Consider the following 19087-nt stretch of genomic DNA (forward strand, 5'->3'; position numbering starts at 1 on the left):
AACATCAGACACATATTATCCTTAATTTATACAAGTATGATGGAGTATTTTATAGATTGATAGATATACTTTTATTCATGTACATACATACATAAACACAAATAAACACAACTACATAAATAAATAATAACAAATAATATATACACAAATCCTAAAAGTAAAAAAGAATATATTAAAAAAGCCTAAAAGTTATAAAACTATATAATTTAATATATTTATATCTATAATTGTATATTTTATAATCCTGTTCAATTTTATAAAATATATAACATGATTTTTGCAGCTATATGTCTCAATAAATATCTTTAAGGGACTTTTAATATTTCTTATATTAAAAGTTTGTTTACATTTAGTCCCCGCCTCCCTCTTTTCGAACTCGCTCTATGATTGGTCCACACGCCTGCCAACTACTCCCTCGGACCAATGAGCGACGAGACCAGCGTTACATCATCATTAGATGCCGGAACTCGTATCCCATGTGTCAACCCCAACCTCTAAAGAGTCGTGTATGTTCAAGCCTCCATGGTTGAATCAATGCATGTGACTTTCCGGTCCTTTGCATCTCTGTTAGTCCGAGGAAGAGCTCTCTCCTCTGCACGCTGTGTGGCTTCACCTCTCCACTTCTGCAGGTCAACGATGGCCTCCAGCTCGGACAGCAGACAGCAGCAGCAGCAGGATGGCTGTCAGAGGAAAGCCAAGAAGCAGAAGGAGCCACTGAGGAGGATGAAGACTAAAGAGAACAGGAACAAACGAGGAGACAACCACGGACCGTCCACTGTGTATCTGCAGGTGGTGGGAGCTGGGAGCAGAGACAATGCTGCGTCTCTTTATGTCTTCTCTGAGTACAACAGGTACTGTGTGTGTGTGTGTGTGTGTGTGTGTGTGTGTGTGTGTGTGTGTGTGTGTGTGTGTGTGTGTGTGTGTGATGATGATGAGACAGGATCAGTGTGTCCGGGTGTATATATTAAAGTCAGAGCTGCAGCTGGAAGGATTAGTCCATTAATCAATCAATCAGTTAGGAGCTTTGTTTTAGGTAATTGATTAGTCATTTGAGTCATTTTCAGTCCCAATTAAGTCTTTAAAACCTCTATCAACCTTTATTAAAACCTCTGAATTATATTAAAAGAGTTATTTTCCACTTCTGTGTCATATTTCAGATGATATATATATATTATAATATAATCTAGCAAAACCTGACAATAAAAAGCAGGTATTGGAGGCTTTAATTGGCTCTGCAGTAACTTTACTTGGATAAAAAGCTAATCATTTTATCATCATGCTGCTTGAAAGTGAACAAAATCCTCTTCGAATAATCATTTGAGTCATTTTCAGTTCCTAATATAGTCAAATTTGAATCTAGGAGTCTTAAAAACATCTGCCAACCTCTGTTAAAACCTCTGAATTATATTAAAAGTTATTTTCTACTTCTGTGTCATATTTACCACATAATATCATATTATTGTATCAAAACCTGATAACAATATGCAGGTATTGGAGCTTCAAATGACTCTGTAGTAACTTTGGATAAAAGTACATTTACTGTCATATAGGGTTTTTTAAAATTATCATCATACTGCTTAAAACTGAACAAAATCCTCTTATTTTTAGACCCAAATTGAATCTAAAGTGATTGGTAACCACACTTGAACAAAAATAGTATGTTTATGTTTTTATTCTGTATGTAAAATACTATAAGCCAATGTATATTTTTAAATTCATAGGTATATTTTTTTTTAATTTTCCTAGTATCGGCATCGGCTCCAACAATCCAGTATATGTCAGGCCCTAATTTTTATCATCTTCTGTCTAGGTATGGGATGATAATCGTGTTCAAGGTATACCGCGATTTGAAAAACCACGATAATCGAAACCGCCAAATTTTCTGTCATACCTTCCTGAGGTATGAGCTGTTTTTAGTCTGGTCAAAGACAGGAAGTGCAGGTCAGAAATCCCTCAGGTGGTGCAGCTGCAGTGTAGAGTATCACAACCCCTCACACTGTCATTACAGATTCAGGTTAAATTATAATTAACATGTCTGTCTTCATTTTTCTTCCTTTTAGGAACATTTTAGAGCTGGAATCACCATACCGCCATACCGTGAAACTATGATATTTTTGCTTATGGTTATCATATCGCCAGAATCTCATATCGGGCCATGGCTACTTCTGTCGTCTGTGTTTCAGGTACCTGTTTAACTGTGGTGAAGGAACACAGAGACTCATGCAGGAGCACAAGTAAGCTGGTTTGTTATTAACGTTTCATTCAGTCTGACTCTGACGGACAAAGACGTGCAGACTTACTGTGATTCTGTTTCTCTGTGACAGACTGAAAGCTGCTCGACTCGACAACATCTTCCTCACCAGACTGAGCTGGGAGAACGTTGGAGGTTTGTCAGGTCGGTAAAATCTGTCTGATACTGAAGAAGGAATGTAATTATTAGGGAATGAGTCACCAAAGACAGTCTGTGCTTTTGCCTCTGACAGTTATATTCAATCAGAGTGATAAGATATTTTACCCTCATGTCCCTCCCTTCCTTCCTTCCTTCTTTCTTTCCTTCCCCCATTCCCCTGTCTTCCTTCCTTCTGTCCTTCCTCCCTTCCTTCTTTCCTCCGTCCTTCTTTCCTTACTTCCTCTTTTCCTTTCTCCCTCCCTCATTCCTTCTACCCTCCATTCTTCCTTCCTTTCCGTCCTCCCTTCCTTATTTCCTTTCCTCCCTCCCCTCCTTCCTCCCTCCTTTCCTTCCTTCTTCCCCCCTCCTTCCTTCTTCCTCCCTCCCTCCCTCCCTCCTTCCTTCCTTTCCTTCCTCCCCTCCCTCCCCCCTCTTTCCTCCCCTCCCTCCCCTTCTTCCTCCCCTCCTTCCTCCCCTCCTTCCTCCCTCTTTCCTCCCCTCCCTCCCCTTCTTCCTCCCCTTCTTCCTCCCCTCCTTCCTCCCTCTTTCCTCCCCTCCCTCCCCCCTCTTTCCTCCCCTCCCTCCCCTTCTTCCTTGACTCGAGGACAACAGGAGGGCTAAAGTCATTATATGGCTCGTATAGTTTGACAAAGCAGTAAAGCAGAGTCTGCTCACATGCACTGAAATCTGCAAAGTTTTTAAATGCAGGATCTTCATCAGGCAAACATCCACATGAACAGATGAAACACAGGTGGAGCTGCAGCAGACTAAGCAGCTGTTCAAAAAAAAGGTCTTTGACATTAAAACCATTCTATAAAACAGAAATGATAAAAATGATATGTCTCCCCCTGCTGTCAAGACTCTTCTCATGCATATTCTGCACAATATCCTCACTTTCCTCCAAGAGAAACACATTAATATAGCTGTTACGACCCTCTAAAATAACCCATTTTAAAGAAGGTCTAATAGTCATAGAGAGTGAGGAGCGCCAGCAAAATCAATCCAAAAAAAACAACTACCAACAAAAGCTGATGACTCGGCCAAAACGAACAAAAAGAGGGGAAGACACCCATAGTCCCAGACTAATGAAACAAAGGGTTGTAGGATTTGGGCTTTTCCTCCTAACTCTAAACTCACATGATAACTAATGGAAAAATAAACCTAACAGTAATAAAGCTGCACAAAACAGAACTACCAGACTCTTAAAAATACAAACAAAAGACGTCGAACAATGGGCAGAAAAACTAGAACATGGTAAAAAACCTGCTGCTGTGAAGTGTGTGTGAGAGTGAGAGAGAGAGAGAGAGAGAGAGTGAGAAGTTCCTCCCCCTCTCTTTATTAGTCTTCCCTCAATCAATCTGGATCAAGATCACCTGAGAGAAAACACAACATTATAAGTGGAATATCATCTGCAATGCACATTATATCCAGCAGGGGGCAGAGTGTATAACAACTGCATACAATGTTTGTTTTTAATGTTTATTATCTTTAAAAGTGAGGCTGTAACTAAAGATTATTATTGTTATTCTTGATTCATGGCTTCATATCTTTAATTTATATTTATATACTACTGCTTTTTAATGTGTTTTTGTGTATGATATTCTGTTTTTATATTGTATTATGTGAAGTACCTTGTAACTTCAGTTTGGAAATGTGCCATAGAAATAATCTTTATTATTATTATTATTATTAAGGCCCGAGCACTAAACAGTGTGAAGACCCCATTAGATCTGTAGGAATTATAATATTGTTCTTCCAAATCAAGCCCCAAAACTCATGAATATTTGCACACACTTCCCACCTGGCGAATAACTTGATATTTTATGGTTTGCCGAAAGGGGCATGGAGAAATGGCTCAATAGTGCCCGCCTAGAAAATTTTATTGATTGAGCCCCTCGCTCCAGTTTGACATAGACAAACGAAATTTGGGACACATGTATATCATGTAAAGATGCACATAAAAGTCTCTTGGACCCATACTCTAACTCCAACAGGAAGTCAGCGGTTTTGATTCAAATGTTCAATTCTGGCGCTGTTGGGCATTTCCACGCCTGCAGATTTAATCCGATTGACTTCCTGTTCCCTCTGTGTCTTATAACCTTATAGATGCATTGTGGCGAATTTTACTGTTTCAGGGCGGAGTGGGAGAGTGAGGAACCGTTCATCTCTGCTTGCAGCTTTAATTATTATTCTTATTGTTTAGTATTATTTAGAGTTTGTCTCTGTGTTGTCTGAACTGCAGGGATGATATTAACACTGAAGGACACCGGTGTTCCTGAGTGTGTTCTCTCTGGACCTCCACAGCTGGTGAGAAACCTAAAATCACTCAGTACAACATGCAAAGTTTTAATTCAACATAAACTCACTTCATCATCCTTTTTGTTTCTTTTCTCATCAAAAGGAGAATTATCTTCACGCCATCAAGTCGTTTTCTGGCCCGCTGGAGGACATCAAGCTGTGTATGCTGAGTTTTCTTTACTGACTCACCTACTTGCATCATGTTTTCAGTCTTATTTTGTCATATTTAGTGTAATTTTTTTTTTTTTTACTTCCAGCGGTGCGACCGTACACTGACGAGACATACTCAGATGAAACCATGACAGTTTATCAAGTGCCAATATTTGGTGAGCTTCTTCTTTTGAGGGTCTTTCCTTTCCTGCTGTTTGATATTCAATCAGACTTGTGGATGTGTGTTTTGGGGACTGATTCTTTTCTGTGTTTTTTTTGTTTTTTTTTAGCTCAGTCGAGGCGGAGCAATGATGGAAAGATGTCCCCCCGATCGGGTGGGAGCAGCCCCTCCCAAAGTCCAGCTTCTCCAAAGAGAGAAACTGACTGTGGAAACAATCAAGGCAGTCCAGGTGAGTCCAAACTGGAGAGGAAATCCTGATTAAAAGCTGTTAGTTAAAATTATCTGAGAGTTAGAGGTGCAAGAAATCAAATCCTTTGTCCTTTTTATACCATTTCTAACTCTGTGTGGAGTATTTAAGTCATTCATGCTGGAAAAATGAGTCAAAAAGGGAATAAAACATAGATGCAGACTAAAAAGTGCTTGATTTGTGAGTGTAGAGTTAAAGGAAGCTGACGTCAAACAATGAATTAAAGATGCTACTGACTGTATAGCTGAAAAAAAAGCGTTGAAATGTGCAGAAATTGGTGTGAAGTTTACAGTAAATTAGTTTATTTAAAGTGTAAAGTCTCAGTATACTTTACAAGAAAGTAGAACACATAGATTAATAGATTTATTGTAAAAATGAATGAAATAAATATTTAAGACAGAAGAGAAACCGGTGATAAGGGAAGTACAGGTTTAGCAGATAATTAAGTAGAAGTGAGTGAAAAAGGAGGTTTTGAGTTTATATTAGATTTAAACGTTTCTCTGATGGAGCATGGGTAATTATTCCACAGGAGTTCAGCTCAGTATTAAACAGCTGAAGATTTTTTTTGGTTAATCTCAGTGACTAAATGAGTAATGCTGCTTTATCCACATTAAAAACAGTTTAACATTTTATTTGCTTGAAATTGAAATTTCTTGCAGGTGAAAAACGGAAAGCAACACGAGACACATCGCTGGTGGTTTCCTTTATATGCAAGGTAGGTAACTGCAGGAGTATATCATCATCATCATCATCATCATCATGTCAGGGTTCTCACGTGTTTGTAAAATCTGGAAAACCTAGAAAATGAGAGAAAAAGTAAAATGTAAGTAAAATGATGCTTCTCTCTTATTGCTAATGTTGTTAGCATAAATGAATGGGATTTAACATGGCGAAATTAGCATCGCAGCTAACAATCAGTCAAATATTCTTTTATATAAAGCACCTTTCAAACAAATCAGATGTAATTCAAAGTGCTTTACAGTTTGATTGAAAGACAAAAACAACACAGGAAATAAAGTAAAAATGTAACTTGGTAACATAATGCACACTGAGTGATAAAATATGAGTAGATATAATAATGCAAGATAATAAAATGAAGAAGGAGGAGGAGGAGGAGAAGAAGAAGAAGAAATTAATGTATTTTTAAATTGTATGATAATAAATACATTTTTAAATCTCTTTTCTTTTGCAGCTTCACCCCAAAAAAGGAAATTTCTTGGTTGCTCAGGCCAGAGTGCTCGGGCTGCCTTTGTGAGTACTTTTATTACAGATAGAAGAATAATTATAAAAGTCTGTTTATTGGTATTTTATTAGAGATATAAGATCAGATGTTGGCCTTTTGTTTCTGTCTCTCCTGCATTTTGTGATCACAGTTATCTCTGCTGATCATGATGTGGTACTTTATTAACCTGAACAACCATTAGATCCATGCAGCTTTGGACAAAAGTCTAATTATGAGCTGTTGTTAATTAGATAGTCTTGTTTTCGAGTTCACAGTTGTTGTTTTTTTCATGTATCTTTGGCAGTAATTATTTTATTACACGCTGAAAACAACCATTTGTATGAGGCAGATTCAAGCTGAGTGTATTTCTCTGGTGTTTTCCTTATTTATTTATTGACTTTTAAAGCCCCAGTTAATGCATGAGATTAATTATAGCGAGACTGCAGTGATTATTTTTGGTTATTAAATCTCCTGTTTATTAGTGAAAGCTTCCTGAGGAGGAATTGTGTTGACAGTAGTTGACAGTCTTTAAAGCGTTTGACAGTCAAAACGGTGACATCTGCTGAGCAACTGTTAGTATTACGCTTGTATAAAAGCATTAAATCTGAAACCATTACTGTTGTTTAGCTCAGTAAAGTTAAACTAGGGCTGTCAAACGATTAATTTTTTAATCGCGACGAATTGCAGAATTTCCATAGTTAATCGCGATTAATCATGTTTTGAATTGCATGTTTAAAATCCTTTTAATACCTCTTTAAAAACAACTAAAATGTGAACTTTTTGAATTAAAAAACAGCAGTAGATAGGCCCCAGCGAGAATTGAACTCGCGACCCCTGGTTTACAAGACCAGTGCTCTAACCACTGAGCTATGGAGCCTTTGTTGTGTGTCATCCCAGCAGACAGTTGTTTAATGACAGCAGACAGTTGTTTAATGACAGCAGACAGTTGTTTAATGACTACACCTTAGACAATCAGGGGTGTTGACTATATCAGTTGTACAGGAGTGTCCTGAGCTTTGTAATGTAGCACTAACCAGTTCGCCTTAAGACACTCTTTAAATGTTCTCGTGAACTGTTTGTGAAATATAGATTAGGGCTGTCAAACGATTAATTTTTTTAATCGCAGAATTTCCATAGTTAATCGCGATTAATCACATTTTGAATTGCATGTTTAAAATCCTGTTATTTTACATTTGAAGGCAGTTTTAAGCCCATAATGTAAAGCATTTCTTACCAGAGTGTCTTAACTGGGAATCAATCACGGCTCTGCTGCGACTCCCACACTCCAAAATGGTCCTTTGGTGGAGCTGAGGCTCGCTTGGCTGCACCTGGGTGTTTAGCGTGGAGTTGCTAACTCAAACTCCACGTACTCCGGTGGTAGTTAAACTCCGTTTGACACAGGTTGCATTTTACTTTTGACTTGTCAACTGAAGCGTCTGGAAGTGTTTTAAAGTTAAACAAGCCGTTCAAAAGTCCAGTAGCTCTCTTACTTTCCATCAGCGCGGTAGGTTTACTGCAGGAGGCCACTTCAAAGCATAGCGCTACAGCTAGAGGAGCCGTCTACGGGAGAGTAGAAGGGACAAAAAGGCTTGCAAAATTAAAATGCAATTTAAAAAATAAATAAATAAATAACGCTTTATGGATTGCATTAATATAATCGCGATTAACGCGTTAACGCTGACAGCCCTAATTATGATCAATCAAACTCTTGAAACAAAATGGTGTCAATCATATTAACTACCTCTTGTGAAATAACTCTGAGTGTCTTTAATCAGTAAAAAGTAGTTCCTTTTAAAAATAACTAAAATGTGAAGTTTTGGAATTGAAAAACAGCAATAGCTAGGCCCCAGCGAGAATTGAACTCGCGACCCCTGGTTTACAAGACCAGTGCTCTAACCACTGAGCTATGGAGCCTTAGATGTGAGTGAGTCCAGCAGACAGTTGTTTAATGACAGCAGACAGTTGTTTAATGACAGCAGACAATTGTTTAATGACTACACCTTAGACAATCACGGGCGTTGACTATATCAGTTGTACAGGAGTGTCCTGAGCTTTGTAATGTAGCACTAACCGGTTCGACTTAAGACACTCTTTAAATGTTATCATGAACTGTTTGTGAAATATAGATTAGGACTGTCAAACGATTAATTTTTTTAATCGCGATTAATTTTTTTAATCGCGATTAATTTTTTAATCGCGATTAATCGCATAATTTCCATAGTTAATAGTTAAGTGTGTTAAGTGTGTTAAGTGTGATAGTGATAGTGATTATAGTTAATAATCACTATTTTATGGTCCAGGAGAACATTTTATAGAATATGAACAATACACAGGTCAAATTTAGGGAAGGAAGGAAAGAAGGACAGAGGAAGGAAGGAAGGAAGGAAGGAAGGAAGTCGTAGCTCTGAAACTCTTCGATATTCTCCCACAGGGGCACAGCAGCGATCGGTCCGCTCATTGCTGCTCTGAAAGACGGGAGAAGTGTGACCTACGAAGGGAAAGAGGTTCAGTATGAAGCTGGATATCTAGCTCTTATGATCTCAGTAATACAGCTGCAGCTTCTCTCTGTATCTGTGTGTGCTGACACTGACGATGTCGATGTCGTGCTGTTTCCCCCGTAGATCCGACCGGAGCAGGTTTGTACTCCCACTGATCCAGGACCAGTTTTTATTGTCGTCGAGTGTCCATCTGAGGAGTTCCTTCAAGCTGTCTGCACCAATCAACAGCTGAGGAGGTAACAGACGGATTATCTGTGTTGTACGTTTTTAAGAAATCAAATATGAGTTTAGGTACAAGTTAAATTTGTTCTCTTTGTAGATACCAGACAGGAGGGACAGAGGACTCACCTGCGTTACTGGTTCACATGACTCCAGAGTCTGTCTTGAAAACAGATGAATACAAAAAGTGGATGGAGAGGTAATTAATTAACTCAAGAACAATGTTGAGATGTTTGTACTTCTACTTGAGTATTTCCTTTCTACATCTCAGAGGCAAATATTGTTCTTTCTACTCCACTACATTTATTTGACAGCTTTACGTTACTTAGCGTAACTTTTCAGATGAAGATTTGGAGGGGCCCCACCCCTAGGTTGGGAACCACTGGACTAAACTAGCTAACAGTATAAAAAGTAGTATAAACTAGCTAACTGTATATAAAGTAGTGTAAACTAGCTAACTGTATATAAAGTAGTATAAACTAGCTAACTGTATATAAAGTAGTATAAACTAGCTAACTGTATATAAAGTAGTGTAAACTAGCTAACTGTATATAAAGTACTATAAACTAGCTAACTGTATATAAAGTAGTGTAAACTAGCTAACTGTATATAAAGTAGTATAAACTAGCTAACTGTATATAAAGTAGTGTAAACTAGCTAACTGTATATAAAGTAGTATAAACTAGCTAACTGTATATAAAGTAGTATAAACTAGCTAACTGTATATAAAGTAGTATAAACTAGTTAACTGTATATAAAGTAGTATAAACTAGCTCCACCTCCAGCAGCTACAACAGTAACATGCTGCTCTAACACTGATGCTTCACTATTAATAATCTAATGATGTCATATATAATAATATATCACTACTTTTACTGTAATACTGCATACTACATCACTCATAATACTGCAGTACTTTTACTGTAATACTGCATACTACATCACTCATAATACTTTTCTCTCTCTGCAGGTTTCCGTCCACCACAGAGCATCTGATCGTTAACGAACACTCGTGCACAGTTCACAACATCAGAAGTCACAAGATTCAAGCTCAGCTGAACATGATCAACCCTGAGATATTTCCAGAGTTAAAGTCTTGTAAAGCGAAGGTAAAACTGACGCACAGATGATTTTAACAATGAGCACTGACAGAAACACGTTGCACCCAAATAAATAAACACTTCCAGACTATTCTTAACTTAGATTTATATTTATTCTAATAATGAACATCACCACCTCTACCAGAAACATGGACGCTACGTGTGAGAGCTTTCTGCCGCTAGCTCAGCTGCTAGCTTGGCGGCCAACTTGGCTGCTAGCTCGGCTGCTAGCTGGGCGGCTAACTCAGCTAACTGGCTAACTGTAGACTGTAGTAGTAGTGTGTGCTGAATGTATTTCTACCTCTACAGCAGCAGGGGCGGGTTTATGCTAATAACTAAATCCTGAACACTGAACTCTTGAAACACAGTTTGTGAAGCCTAGCTCCACAATTCAAATCTAAATGGTTAAAATGCTTTTTACACCTTTTTTTAGAAATACATGTATGACCTATTTAATGTATTTAGAAGAAAAGGTCTGAATTCACTTTACACAGTCTAACTAACTAACTAGATTTTTTCGCTCCCCCTCTGCAGGATCCTCAGGCTGCTCTGCACGTCCCCAACGTCCGAGCCGAGTGTCTGCTCAAGTTCCAGCTCAGACCCGTAATGGAGTGGCAAAGGTTAGTTTGTCTTTCAATCCCCCCCAATTTACCTCCCATTACTCTGCAGCTGCCAGCGACACGGAGAAAAACAATCTGGGATGGACCATTGCACTCTGCCACCTTCTCCTCCTTCTTCTTCTTCTCTTCTTTTTCTAACCTCATCTTACAAGTGTCAGAGTTGTTGCAGGCAGCCGTGTGTGTCTTGTTTGTTTTGTGGTTTTTGACTCTTGTTCTTCTTTCGTTAGAGATGCAATCCCTCCCTGCAACAACGAGGAGTTTGTGAAAGAGGCGTCTGAGGTCCCGAACTTTCTGGAGGAAGTGGAGAAGTGCAGAGAGATGTGCTTGACCGATGCTGCGGAGCGTTCTGGTGAGTTTTACTGCTGGAGACGAGAAACACAATACAGGATATTTTTAGCTTTTAATTCTTTGTGGTTCTTTTTTCCAATCAGAAAAACACCCTGAGGTGGTTTTCTTGGGAACAGGATCAGCTCTTCCGATGAAGATCAGGAACGTCAGCGGCACTTTAGTAAATATCAGGTACGGACGTTTGCATGATAAATATTTTTTTTTTTTAACTCTATGAATTAGTTTTTTGTTAATTTGGAGAGTAGAGTTTTGACTGTTCCTTCCTTCTGTCCTCTGTCCTTCTTTCCTTTCCTCCTTTCCTTTCCTTCCTCCCTTCCTTCTTTTCTCTGTCCTTCTTTCCTTCGTTCCTTCCCTCCTTCCTCCCTTCCTTTCCTTTCCTCCCTTCCTTCCTTCCTCCCTGCTACCGTCCTTACTTCCTCCTTTCCTTCCTTCTTTCCTTCTTTCTTCCAGCTTTCCTTCCTTCCTCCTTTCCTTCCTCCTTTCCTATCCTCCCTCCCTTCCTTCCTTCCTCCCTGCTACCTTCCTTCCTTCCTTCCTTTCCTTCCTCTTTCTTCCTCCCTTCCATCCTTCCTTCCTCCTTTCCAGCTTTCCTTCCATCCTTCATGCCTTCCTTCTTTCTTCCTTCCATCCTTCCTTCCTTCTTCCTCCCTTTCACTCGAGGACAACAGGAGGGTTAAAAACAATTTAAGACATAAATAAACTTTTGGAAACGAGTCGATCTCAACTAAACCTTTTTAAAAATAAGATTTAAGCAGTGCTGCAGACATGATGGTGCAAATCTCTAAAAACAAATCACATTATTTATACGATTATAGGAGATAAATTGTAAGAGCTGTTACATGAGTTGTTTCTAATGAGTTGTTTAACCTGCTTGTAGCCCGAGTCAGTCGCTGCTGCTGGACTGTGGAGAGGGAACGTTCGGTCAGCTCTGCAGACACTACGGAGACGATGTGGACGAAGCTCTGACGAAGATCTCCACAGTCTTCATCTCACACCTGCATGCCGACCATCACACAGTAAGAAGCTATAAATGATGATTGATAGAATAATGCAGTTTAACCCTTGTGTCGTCCTCCCGGGTCAAATTGACCCCGTCTAATTCTTCTTTCCTTCCTTCCTTCCGTCTGTACTTCCTCCATCACTCTTTCTTCCTTCCTTCTTTCCTTCTTTCCTTTCCTTCCTTCTTCCTTCTTTCCTTTCCTCCCTTCCTTCCTCTCTCCTCTCCTTCCTTCTCTCCTTTCCTTCATTATTCCTTCCTCCCTCCTCTCCTTCCTTCTCTCCTTTCCTTCCTTCTTCCTTCCCTCCTTCCCTCCTTCCTTTTTTCTTCCTTCTTTCCTTTCCTTTCCTCCCTTCTTCCTCCCCTCCTTCCTTCCTTCCTTCCTTCCTTCCTCCCTCCTTTCCTTCCTTCTTTCCTTTCCCTTCCTCCCTCCTTTCCTTCCTTCTTCCTTCCTTCCTTCCTTCCTTGACTCAAGGACAACAGGAGGGTTAAAGCTCGTTAATCCTGATGCATGTTTTCATCTTTTTGTTTTTTAGGGTCTGATCAAGCTGCTGTATCAGAGAGAAAGAGCTCTGGTATGTATTTAATCAGTTTAATATATATTGTTTTTGTTATTTAATGGATAAAAACAACATAAAAAATAAATGGTCATCTTATATGTTCAGACACAAACTCAAGTTTGTTTTAGTGGTTATTTCAGGAGGATAAATGAGAAAATAGTCTTTTGTCTTTTTTTAAAATCTCTTTCTTAACCTTTTATTTTGTCTTTTTAATCTATTTTAACATAGTTTTTTTTACTCTAACTTTTAATAAACATTTTACTTATTTATTTATTTTATTTTATCTATTTAATTATTTATATTTTATTATTTTAGTTACATTTTTAAACATTAGTTTTAAACTAGTTTTAGTCCAGCTTTTTGTTAAATTTATTTGACCTATTTTTTTACACTTACTTTTAATAAACTCTTTCTCTTATTTTATTTATTTATTGAATTTTTTTATCTATTTAATTATTTATTTTTTACTAATTGTATTGTTCTTTAAATTGTTTTTTGTTTTTATTTAATTTTTTAATTTATTATTATTATTATTTATTTTTTTAAATTATTATTTTTATATTATTATCAGCTTGTCAATCAGCTAAAGCACTTTAAACTACACCAGTCTGTATGAAAGGTGCTATTATAAATAAAGTATGATTCTAGTTCATATCAGAAACATATTAACTTGTTTCTCCTTCATGACTCGTGTTTATTTCTCTCAGACGACTTTAGGAAAACCTTTCAGTCCCGTCTACCTGGTGGCTCCGGTCCAGATCATGACGTGGCTCAACCAGTATCACAACTACTGCGAGGAAATTGTAAACCACATCAAGTACGTAGAATTTTTTTTTTTGTTTCTGAAATTTTCAAGATGGCGCTGCCCAGAAACTATTGGCTTCCGAGCAGCAGTCCACAAACCAATGGGTGATGTCACAGATGTTACGTCCATTTCTTTTATACAGTTTATGGTTTAACATCATCATGTGTTTTTTGTTTTTCAGCCTCATCCCAAATAAGTTCCTGTGTGACGGCGCCGAGACGCCGAAGCCGAGGACAAAATCATTCATCCAAACGCTGCTGAAGAAGAATGATCTGGCAAAGGTGTGCAACTGTTTATTTTATTTAACCCTCCTGTTGTCCTCTAGTCAAGGAAGGGAGGGAGGGAGGAAGGAAGGCAGGAAGGGAGGGAAGGGGGAAGAAGGAAGGAAGGAAGGAAGGAAGGAAGGGAGGGAGGAAAGGGGGAGGAAGGAAGGAAGGAGGGAGGGGAAAGAAGGAAGGGAGGGAGGAAAGGGGGAGGAAGGAAGGAGGGAGGGGAAAGAAGGAAGGAAGAACAGGAGGGAAGGCAGGAAGGGGAATGGAGGGAAGGTAGAAAAGGAGGAAGTGAAAAGGGAGGAAGGAAAAAGGGGGAGGAAGGAAGGAGGGAAGGTAGGAAAGGAGGAAGTGAGAAGGGAGGAAGGAAAAAGGGGGAGAAAGGAAGGAGGGAAGGGAGGAAGATGGAAGGAAATGAGGAAGGGAGCAAGGAAGATGGAAGGAAATGAGGAAGGAAGGAAGGAACAGTCAAAACAGACGGGGTCAATTTGACCCGGGAGGACGACACAAAGGTTAAGCATTACATCCCTTTAAGTGTTACTTTATTCGTGTGTGTGTGTGTGTGTGTGTGTGTGTGTGTGTGTGTGTGTGTGTGTGTGTGTGTGTGTGTGTGTGTGTGTGTGTGTGTGTGTGTGTGTGTGTGTGTGTGTGTGTGTGTGTGTGTGTGTGTGTGTGTGTGTGTGTGTGTTTCAGTTCCAGACGTGCACCGTGCGTCACTGTAAGAACGCCTACGCCTGCAGCTTCACCCACCAGTCCGGCTGGAAGCTGGCCTTCTCCGGTGACACCATGCCCTGCGACTCGTTCGTAGACACAGGTCAGCACCGCTCCACAGAGATTAAAACCCAAATGTATCTACTCACAAATGCATCATCGCTAATTGAGCTTTTAAATATTTCAAAAGATGCACATCACAGCATCCAAACTTGCAGCTCGATCACACGAGTCGTTCTGAACGTCTGAATAATTAATCCCATATAAATATTTCTTAATGCTTTCGATCACTTCCGTCGCTGGCTGGCTCTTCGGATGGTTGCTATGGGATCTCACTTCATTGACTTCTTCTTTTAAAATTGCTCGACTGGACGGTTTCCAAGCAAAGCCTCTCGGAGACGGAGACGGAGACGGGCGAGTGTATCCCCCCCCCCCACGTCTGTTCATTATAGATGGATCGGCCCGGGAAGACTTAAATACGACGAGTACATGATTGATTTCCTGTGGGATGGGAAGAGAGTGTGTGTGTGTGTGTGTGTGTGTGTGTGTGTGTGTGTGTTTGTGAGTGATTCAGGCTTTTTCATTTTTTGTTGCAGGAAAGAATGCAACCTTAGTAATCCACGAGGCCACGCTGGAGGACGGGATGGAGGAGGAAGCTGTGGAGAAAAGACACAGGTGAGTAAAAAAAATAAAGTAAAGCTTTAATGTGAGTTTATGATAATGAGGGAAAAAGACAATACAGAAGCTGTCTGTTTTGACTGTTCCTTCTTTCCTCTCTTCCTCCCTTCCTTCCTCCTTTCCTTCCTTTCTTCCTTCTTCCCTTCCTTTCTTCCTTCTTCCCTTCCCTCCTTTCCTTCCTTCCTTCCTCCCTTCCTTCAATCCTCCCTCCCTCCTTTCCTTCTGTCTTTCCTCCTTTCCTTCCTCCCTCCCTTCCTTCCTTCTTCCTCCCTTCCTCCTTCTTTCCTTCCTTTCCTTCCTTCATTCCCTCCTTCCTTCCTCCCTCCTTTCCTTCCTTCCTTCCTTCCATCCTCCCTCCCTCCTTTCCTCCCTTCTTTCCTCCCTTCCCTCCTTCCTTCATCCCTCCTTTCCTTCCTTCATTCCCTCCTCCCTCCCTCCTTTCCTTCTGTCTTTCCTCCTTTCCTTCCTTCCTTCCTCCTCTCCTCCTTCCTTCTTCCTCCCTTCCTTCCTTCCTTCCTTCCTTCCTTCCTTCCTTTCTTCCTTCTTCCCTCCCGTCCTTCCTTCCTCCCTCCTTTCCTTCCTTCTTCCTCCCTTCTTCCCTCCCGTCCTTCCTTCCTCCCTCCTTTCCTTCCTTCTTCCTCCCTTCCCTCCTTCCTTCCTCCCTCCTTTCCTTCCTCCCTTACATCCTCCCTTCCTTCTCCCTCCCTTCCTTCCTTGACTCGAGGACAACAGGAGGGTTAAAGCTTTTATTGTTATATTTCTACACACACACATCACTATTGATTCTTTTGCACCTTTTTTTTAATGATTGTCTGTCTTCACAAAAGCACCTTTTTTTCCTTTTTTTTTTTTCTTTAACGTCCTTGGAGAACACTTGAAACTTAATACAAATAAAATCCCCCCTTTTTAAGAACAACATAAATCTCTTGATGACTTCCTCTTTTCCTCTCGACAGCACGACCTCGCAGGCCATCGGTATCGGCATGAAGATGAAAGCCGACTTCATCATGCTGAACCACTTCAGCCAGCGTTACGCCAAGATCCCGCTCTTCAGTGAAGACTTCAGCGACAAAGTGGGAATATCGTTTGACCACATGAGAGTAAGATGCTTCATGTTACGCTGTTCATTCGTCTGTTAAAGTCACATGACGCCTTAATCGCTGCGGATTGGATGTGTTGACAGATGTTGTTGTCAGGTACAGCTGCACTGCGGCATTCAGAGACGCTCTTGACAGCCGTCTGTGTGTCTTTTTTCTTCTTCTTCCTTCTGTGTGCAGAACGATGCATGTTCAACTTACTCAACTGTGATGTTAGAAACTTGAAACCTCCAAGCGCACAAACACTGAGAATTGACTTTTCAGTGATTGTAGGAGACTTCTCGTTAAACTTTTATTAATGGATATATATATTTGAATATTCAGTGAGGGGCTATATGTCATTTAAGGATTTTAATGAGATAATATTTGGTGTATCAGACACAAATTATAATTCAAAGTAGAGTATGTTTTATGTGTCTTTAAGATTAGGCAAATTATGTTTCCAGCTTGTAGAAAAGCTCATGAATTCACCATTTTTACAGACTTGTCAATCAAACAGTGGCTGAGTTAGATTAGTTAATTAAATACAGACTGAAATACAGATTAAAAACTAAAGCTGTAGTCTCCTGGTCGCTTGGTTGATTAGTTGGTCGATATGCTCTCACCTGACCAAATTCTCTTCTCAGTAGTTGAATAATCGCTGTGTTACTTTCATAAAGAGAGAAGTGCTTCATTAATAACCTTCCAGGATGAATTCATTATTTCCTGCAGCGGGAGGAACAGATTAGTAAATGACCCGTCTGCTCAACGTTGAACTCAGCCAACCTAATGGAGACTGATGGGTTTAACTGTACTCAATGTTTCCTGTTGTCTGTTGTTTTCTACCAAGTGCTGGAAAAGTGAAGAGGGTTAGCTCCAGATTTAGCAACAATGGGTTAGCCTAACTCGAAGAGGCTAAATAGAGAAATTAAGAGAAGGAAATGTGTGGATGCTGAGTTTATTCTGTCCTGTAACATCCAACAGTAATAATTAAAAAAAAGAAAACAACCCACAACTAATTGATTAGTTGAAGATTATTTTCGATTTCAGTCGACCAAGATTGTCTTTGGTTGACTACAGCTGTCTCAAAAACTGTCAAGACTTTTGGTAAAATGTTTTGTTTTCTGTCTAATTCATTGATCACATAGTAATCTTAAAACAGGACATAATTAAAACTCTCGACTTAGACTTAAAACATAGTTCATTTTAAATATAATTTTTTGTAAAGGTCAAATTTTTTCCAGTTTTCTAGAAAAACATGTTTAGATTTCTGCAAATCTACAATAACCAATAAAAAGTTTGGCCCTTGTCTTGAAAAAGGAAGTGTTGCTACTGTATGTGACGTTTTTGCCAACTTATTAAACCAAACCTGAGGCATCATATGGTCTCTGTACTCTAAACATTTTAAATAGTACCTGTAAAAGCTAGATTGAACTGATTGAAACTGATAATTAAAGGCTGGATTCTGCATTTCCTGTAAAAATATAATAGAAATAAAGTGTTAGTTTTAATATTGGTGCAGTAACTAAAGGCTTTAATCATCCCCTTGTATTAAAAACACCTTTTATATCTAAACACTCTTTTTCTTGCATAGTATTGATGATCTTCTCCTTTTTTATTAACATTTAAAATTCAGACAGTTTCTTGATCATTTTCCTCCCGTTTCCTCTCCCTTCAGATTCGCTTCGGAGACTTTAAAATCCTCCCCCGGCTCATTCCCGCACTTCAAACCCTCTTCGCCGAGGAGATCGGAGAGATGGAGGGGAGAAGAGAGAAGAGGGAGCTGAAGCACTCGAGAGGAGGCAGCTTTGATTTGAACAGCGAGCAGAAGACGAGCGGAGGAGAGGCCACTGTGGACCGAGGTGCCAAACGAGACCAGGAGGAGGCAGCGACGCACTACGGAGAAAATAAGAGACTAAAATCCAGCTGAGGCCTGACTCATCAGGATTTCATTCAAACATGAGCTCACAGGAGGGAAAAAAATGACTTTAACTGAGAGCATCCTGAGTTATTTAATTTAAACAAACCTGATTTTTATTTGGCTTGTGTGTGTGATGACAGGACATGCATGTATATTTCTTGCATTGTAGTGTACAAAGAGGAAAACTATGAGTTGATTTTTCATTAAATGTAATAAAGCAGTAACTCACACAGTCTGTAGATTCAGACATTTGTATCCACTTCATTTTTTTCCCATCATTAGACGTCTCCATCAGTTGTTTCCAGCTGGGTTTTTGGTGTTTATTGCAGTTTGGATTGAAGTATTGAAGCATGATAGGATCCTGCTGTAGGAGTGGAGATGCTTTTAAATCTGCAGGTGGGTGATGGAAAGGTCCGACAGACTGAATTTTGTAGCAATGATATTTAAAGAACAGCATCCAGGGACTTACTGGCTCGAGAAGCAAAGGCAGAAACAATATTTGTCAGAATTAGGAATAAAAAGGTCTAAAAGTAGAACAAATAACCGAGAGAAAAGATCTTCATTGTTGAGCTTCACTTAACCTTCGTGTCGTCCTTCCTTCCTTCCTACCTTCCTTCCTTCCTACCTTCCTCCTTTCCACCTTCCTTCCTGCCTTCCTTCCCTCCTTTCCTTCTACCTTCCTTCCTGCCTTCCTTCCCTCCCTCCCTCCCGTCCTTCCTTCTGTCCTTCCTTCCTTCATTCTTACCTTCCTTCCTTCCTTTCCTCCGTTCTTCCTTCTTTCCTCCTTCCCTCCTACCT

At 39.6% G+C, this 19087-nt stretch overlaps 1 protein-coding gene and 2 non-coding genes across 3 annotated transcripts; 1 reads left to right on the forward strand and 2 right to left on the reverse strand.

The window, feature by feature from the left end:
- Positions 1 to 515: 515 nt before the first annotated feature.
- Positions 516 to 18514, forward strand: elac2 (elaC ribonuclease Z 2). The gene is made up of 24 exons (XM_053338260.1): positions 516 to 851; positions 2184 to 2234; positions 2325 to 2395; positions 4632 to 4696; positions 4791 to 4848; positions 4945 to 5013; positions 5128 to 5247; positions 5925 to 5980; positions 6458 to 6516; positions 8919 to 8991; positions 9109 to 9221; positions 9305 to 9403; positions 10175 to 10313; positions 10839 to 10924; positions 11152 to 11273; positions 11356 to 11443; positions 12150 to 12288; positions 12806 to 12844; positions 13537 to 13646; positions 13816 to 13915; positions 14597 to 14717; positions 15211 to 15289; positions 16248 to 16392; positions 18047 to 18514. Exons 1-24 carry the CDS (start codon positions 523 to 525, stop codon positions 18296 to 18298), a joined length of 2583 nt encoding a protein of 860 aa, XP_053194235.1. The 5' UTR covers positions 516 to 522; the 3' UTR covers positions 18299 to 18514.
- Positions 7292 to 7364, reverse strand: trnat-ugu (transfer RNA threonine (anticodon UGU)). Its single transcript has one exon. It is a non-coding gene; the product is annotated as a tRNA-Thr (tRNA).
- Positions 8329 to 8401, reverse strand: trnat-ugu (transfer RNA threonine (anticodon UGU)). Its single transcript has one exon. It is a non-coding gene; the product is annotated as a tRNA-Thr (tRNA).
- Positions 18515 to 19087: the final 573 nt, after the last annotated feature.

This window comes from Scomber japonicus, chromosome 18 (assembly GCF_027409825.1).
Source record: "Scomber japonicus isolate fScoJap1 chromosome 18, fScoJap1.pri, whole genome shotgun sequence".
In the NCBI taxonomy this organism is placed as follows: Eukaryota; Metazoa; Chordata; class Actinopteri; order Scombriformes; family Scombridae; genus Scomber; species Scomber japonicus.

Coding starts and splice junctions, on each gene's coding strand:
- elac2 (XM_053338260.1), top strand. CDS start 523: ATGGTTGAATCAATGCATGTGACTTTCCGGTCCTTTGCATCTCTGTTA. Junction 8,992..9,108: donor TGACCTACGAAGGGAAAGAG/GTTCAGTATGAA, acceptor TTTCCCCCGTAG/ATCCGACCGGAGCAGGTTTG. Junction 12,845..13,536: donor ATCAGAGAGAAAGAGCTCTG/GTATGTATTTAA, acceptor TATTTCTCTCAG/ACGACTTTAGGAAAACCTTT.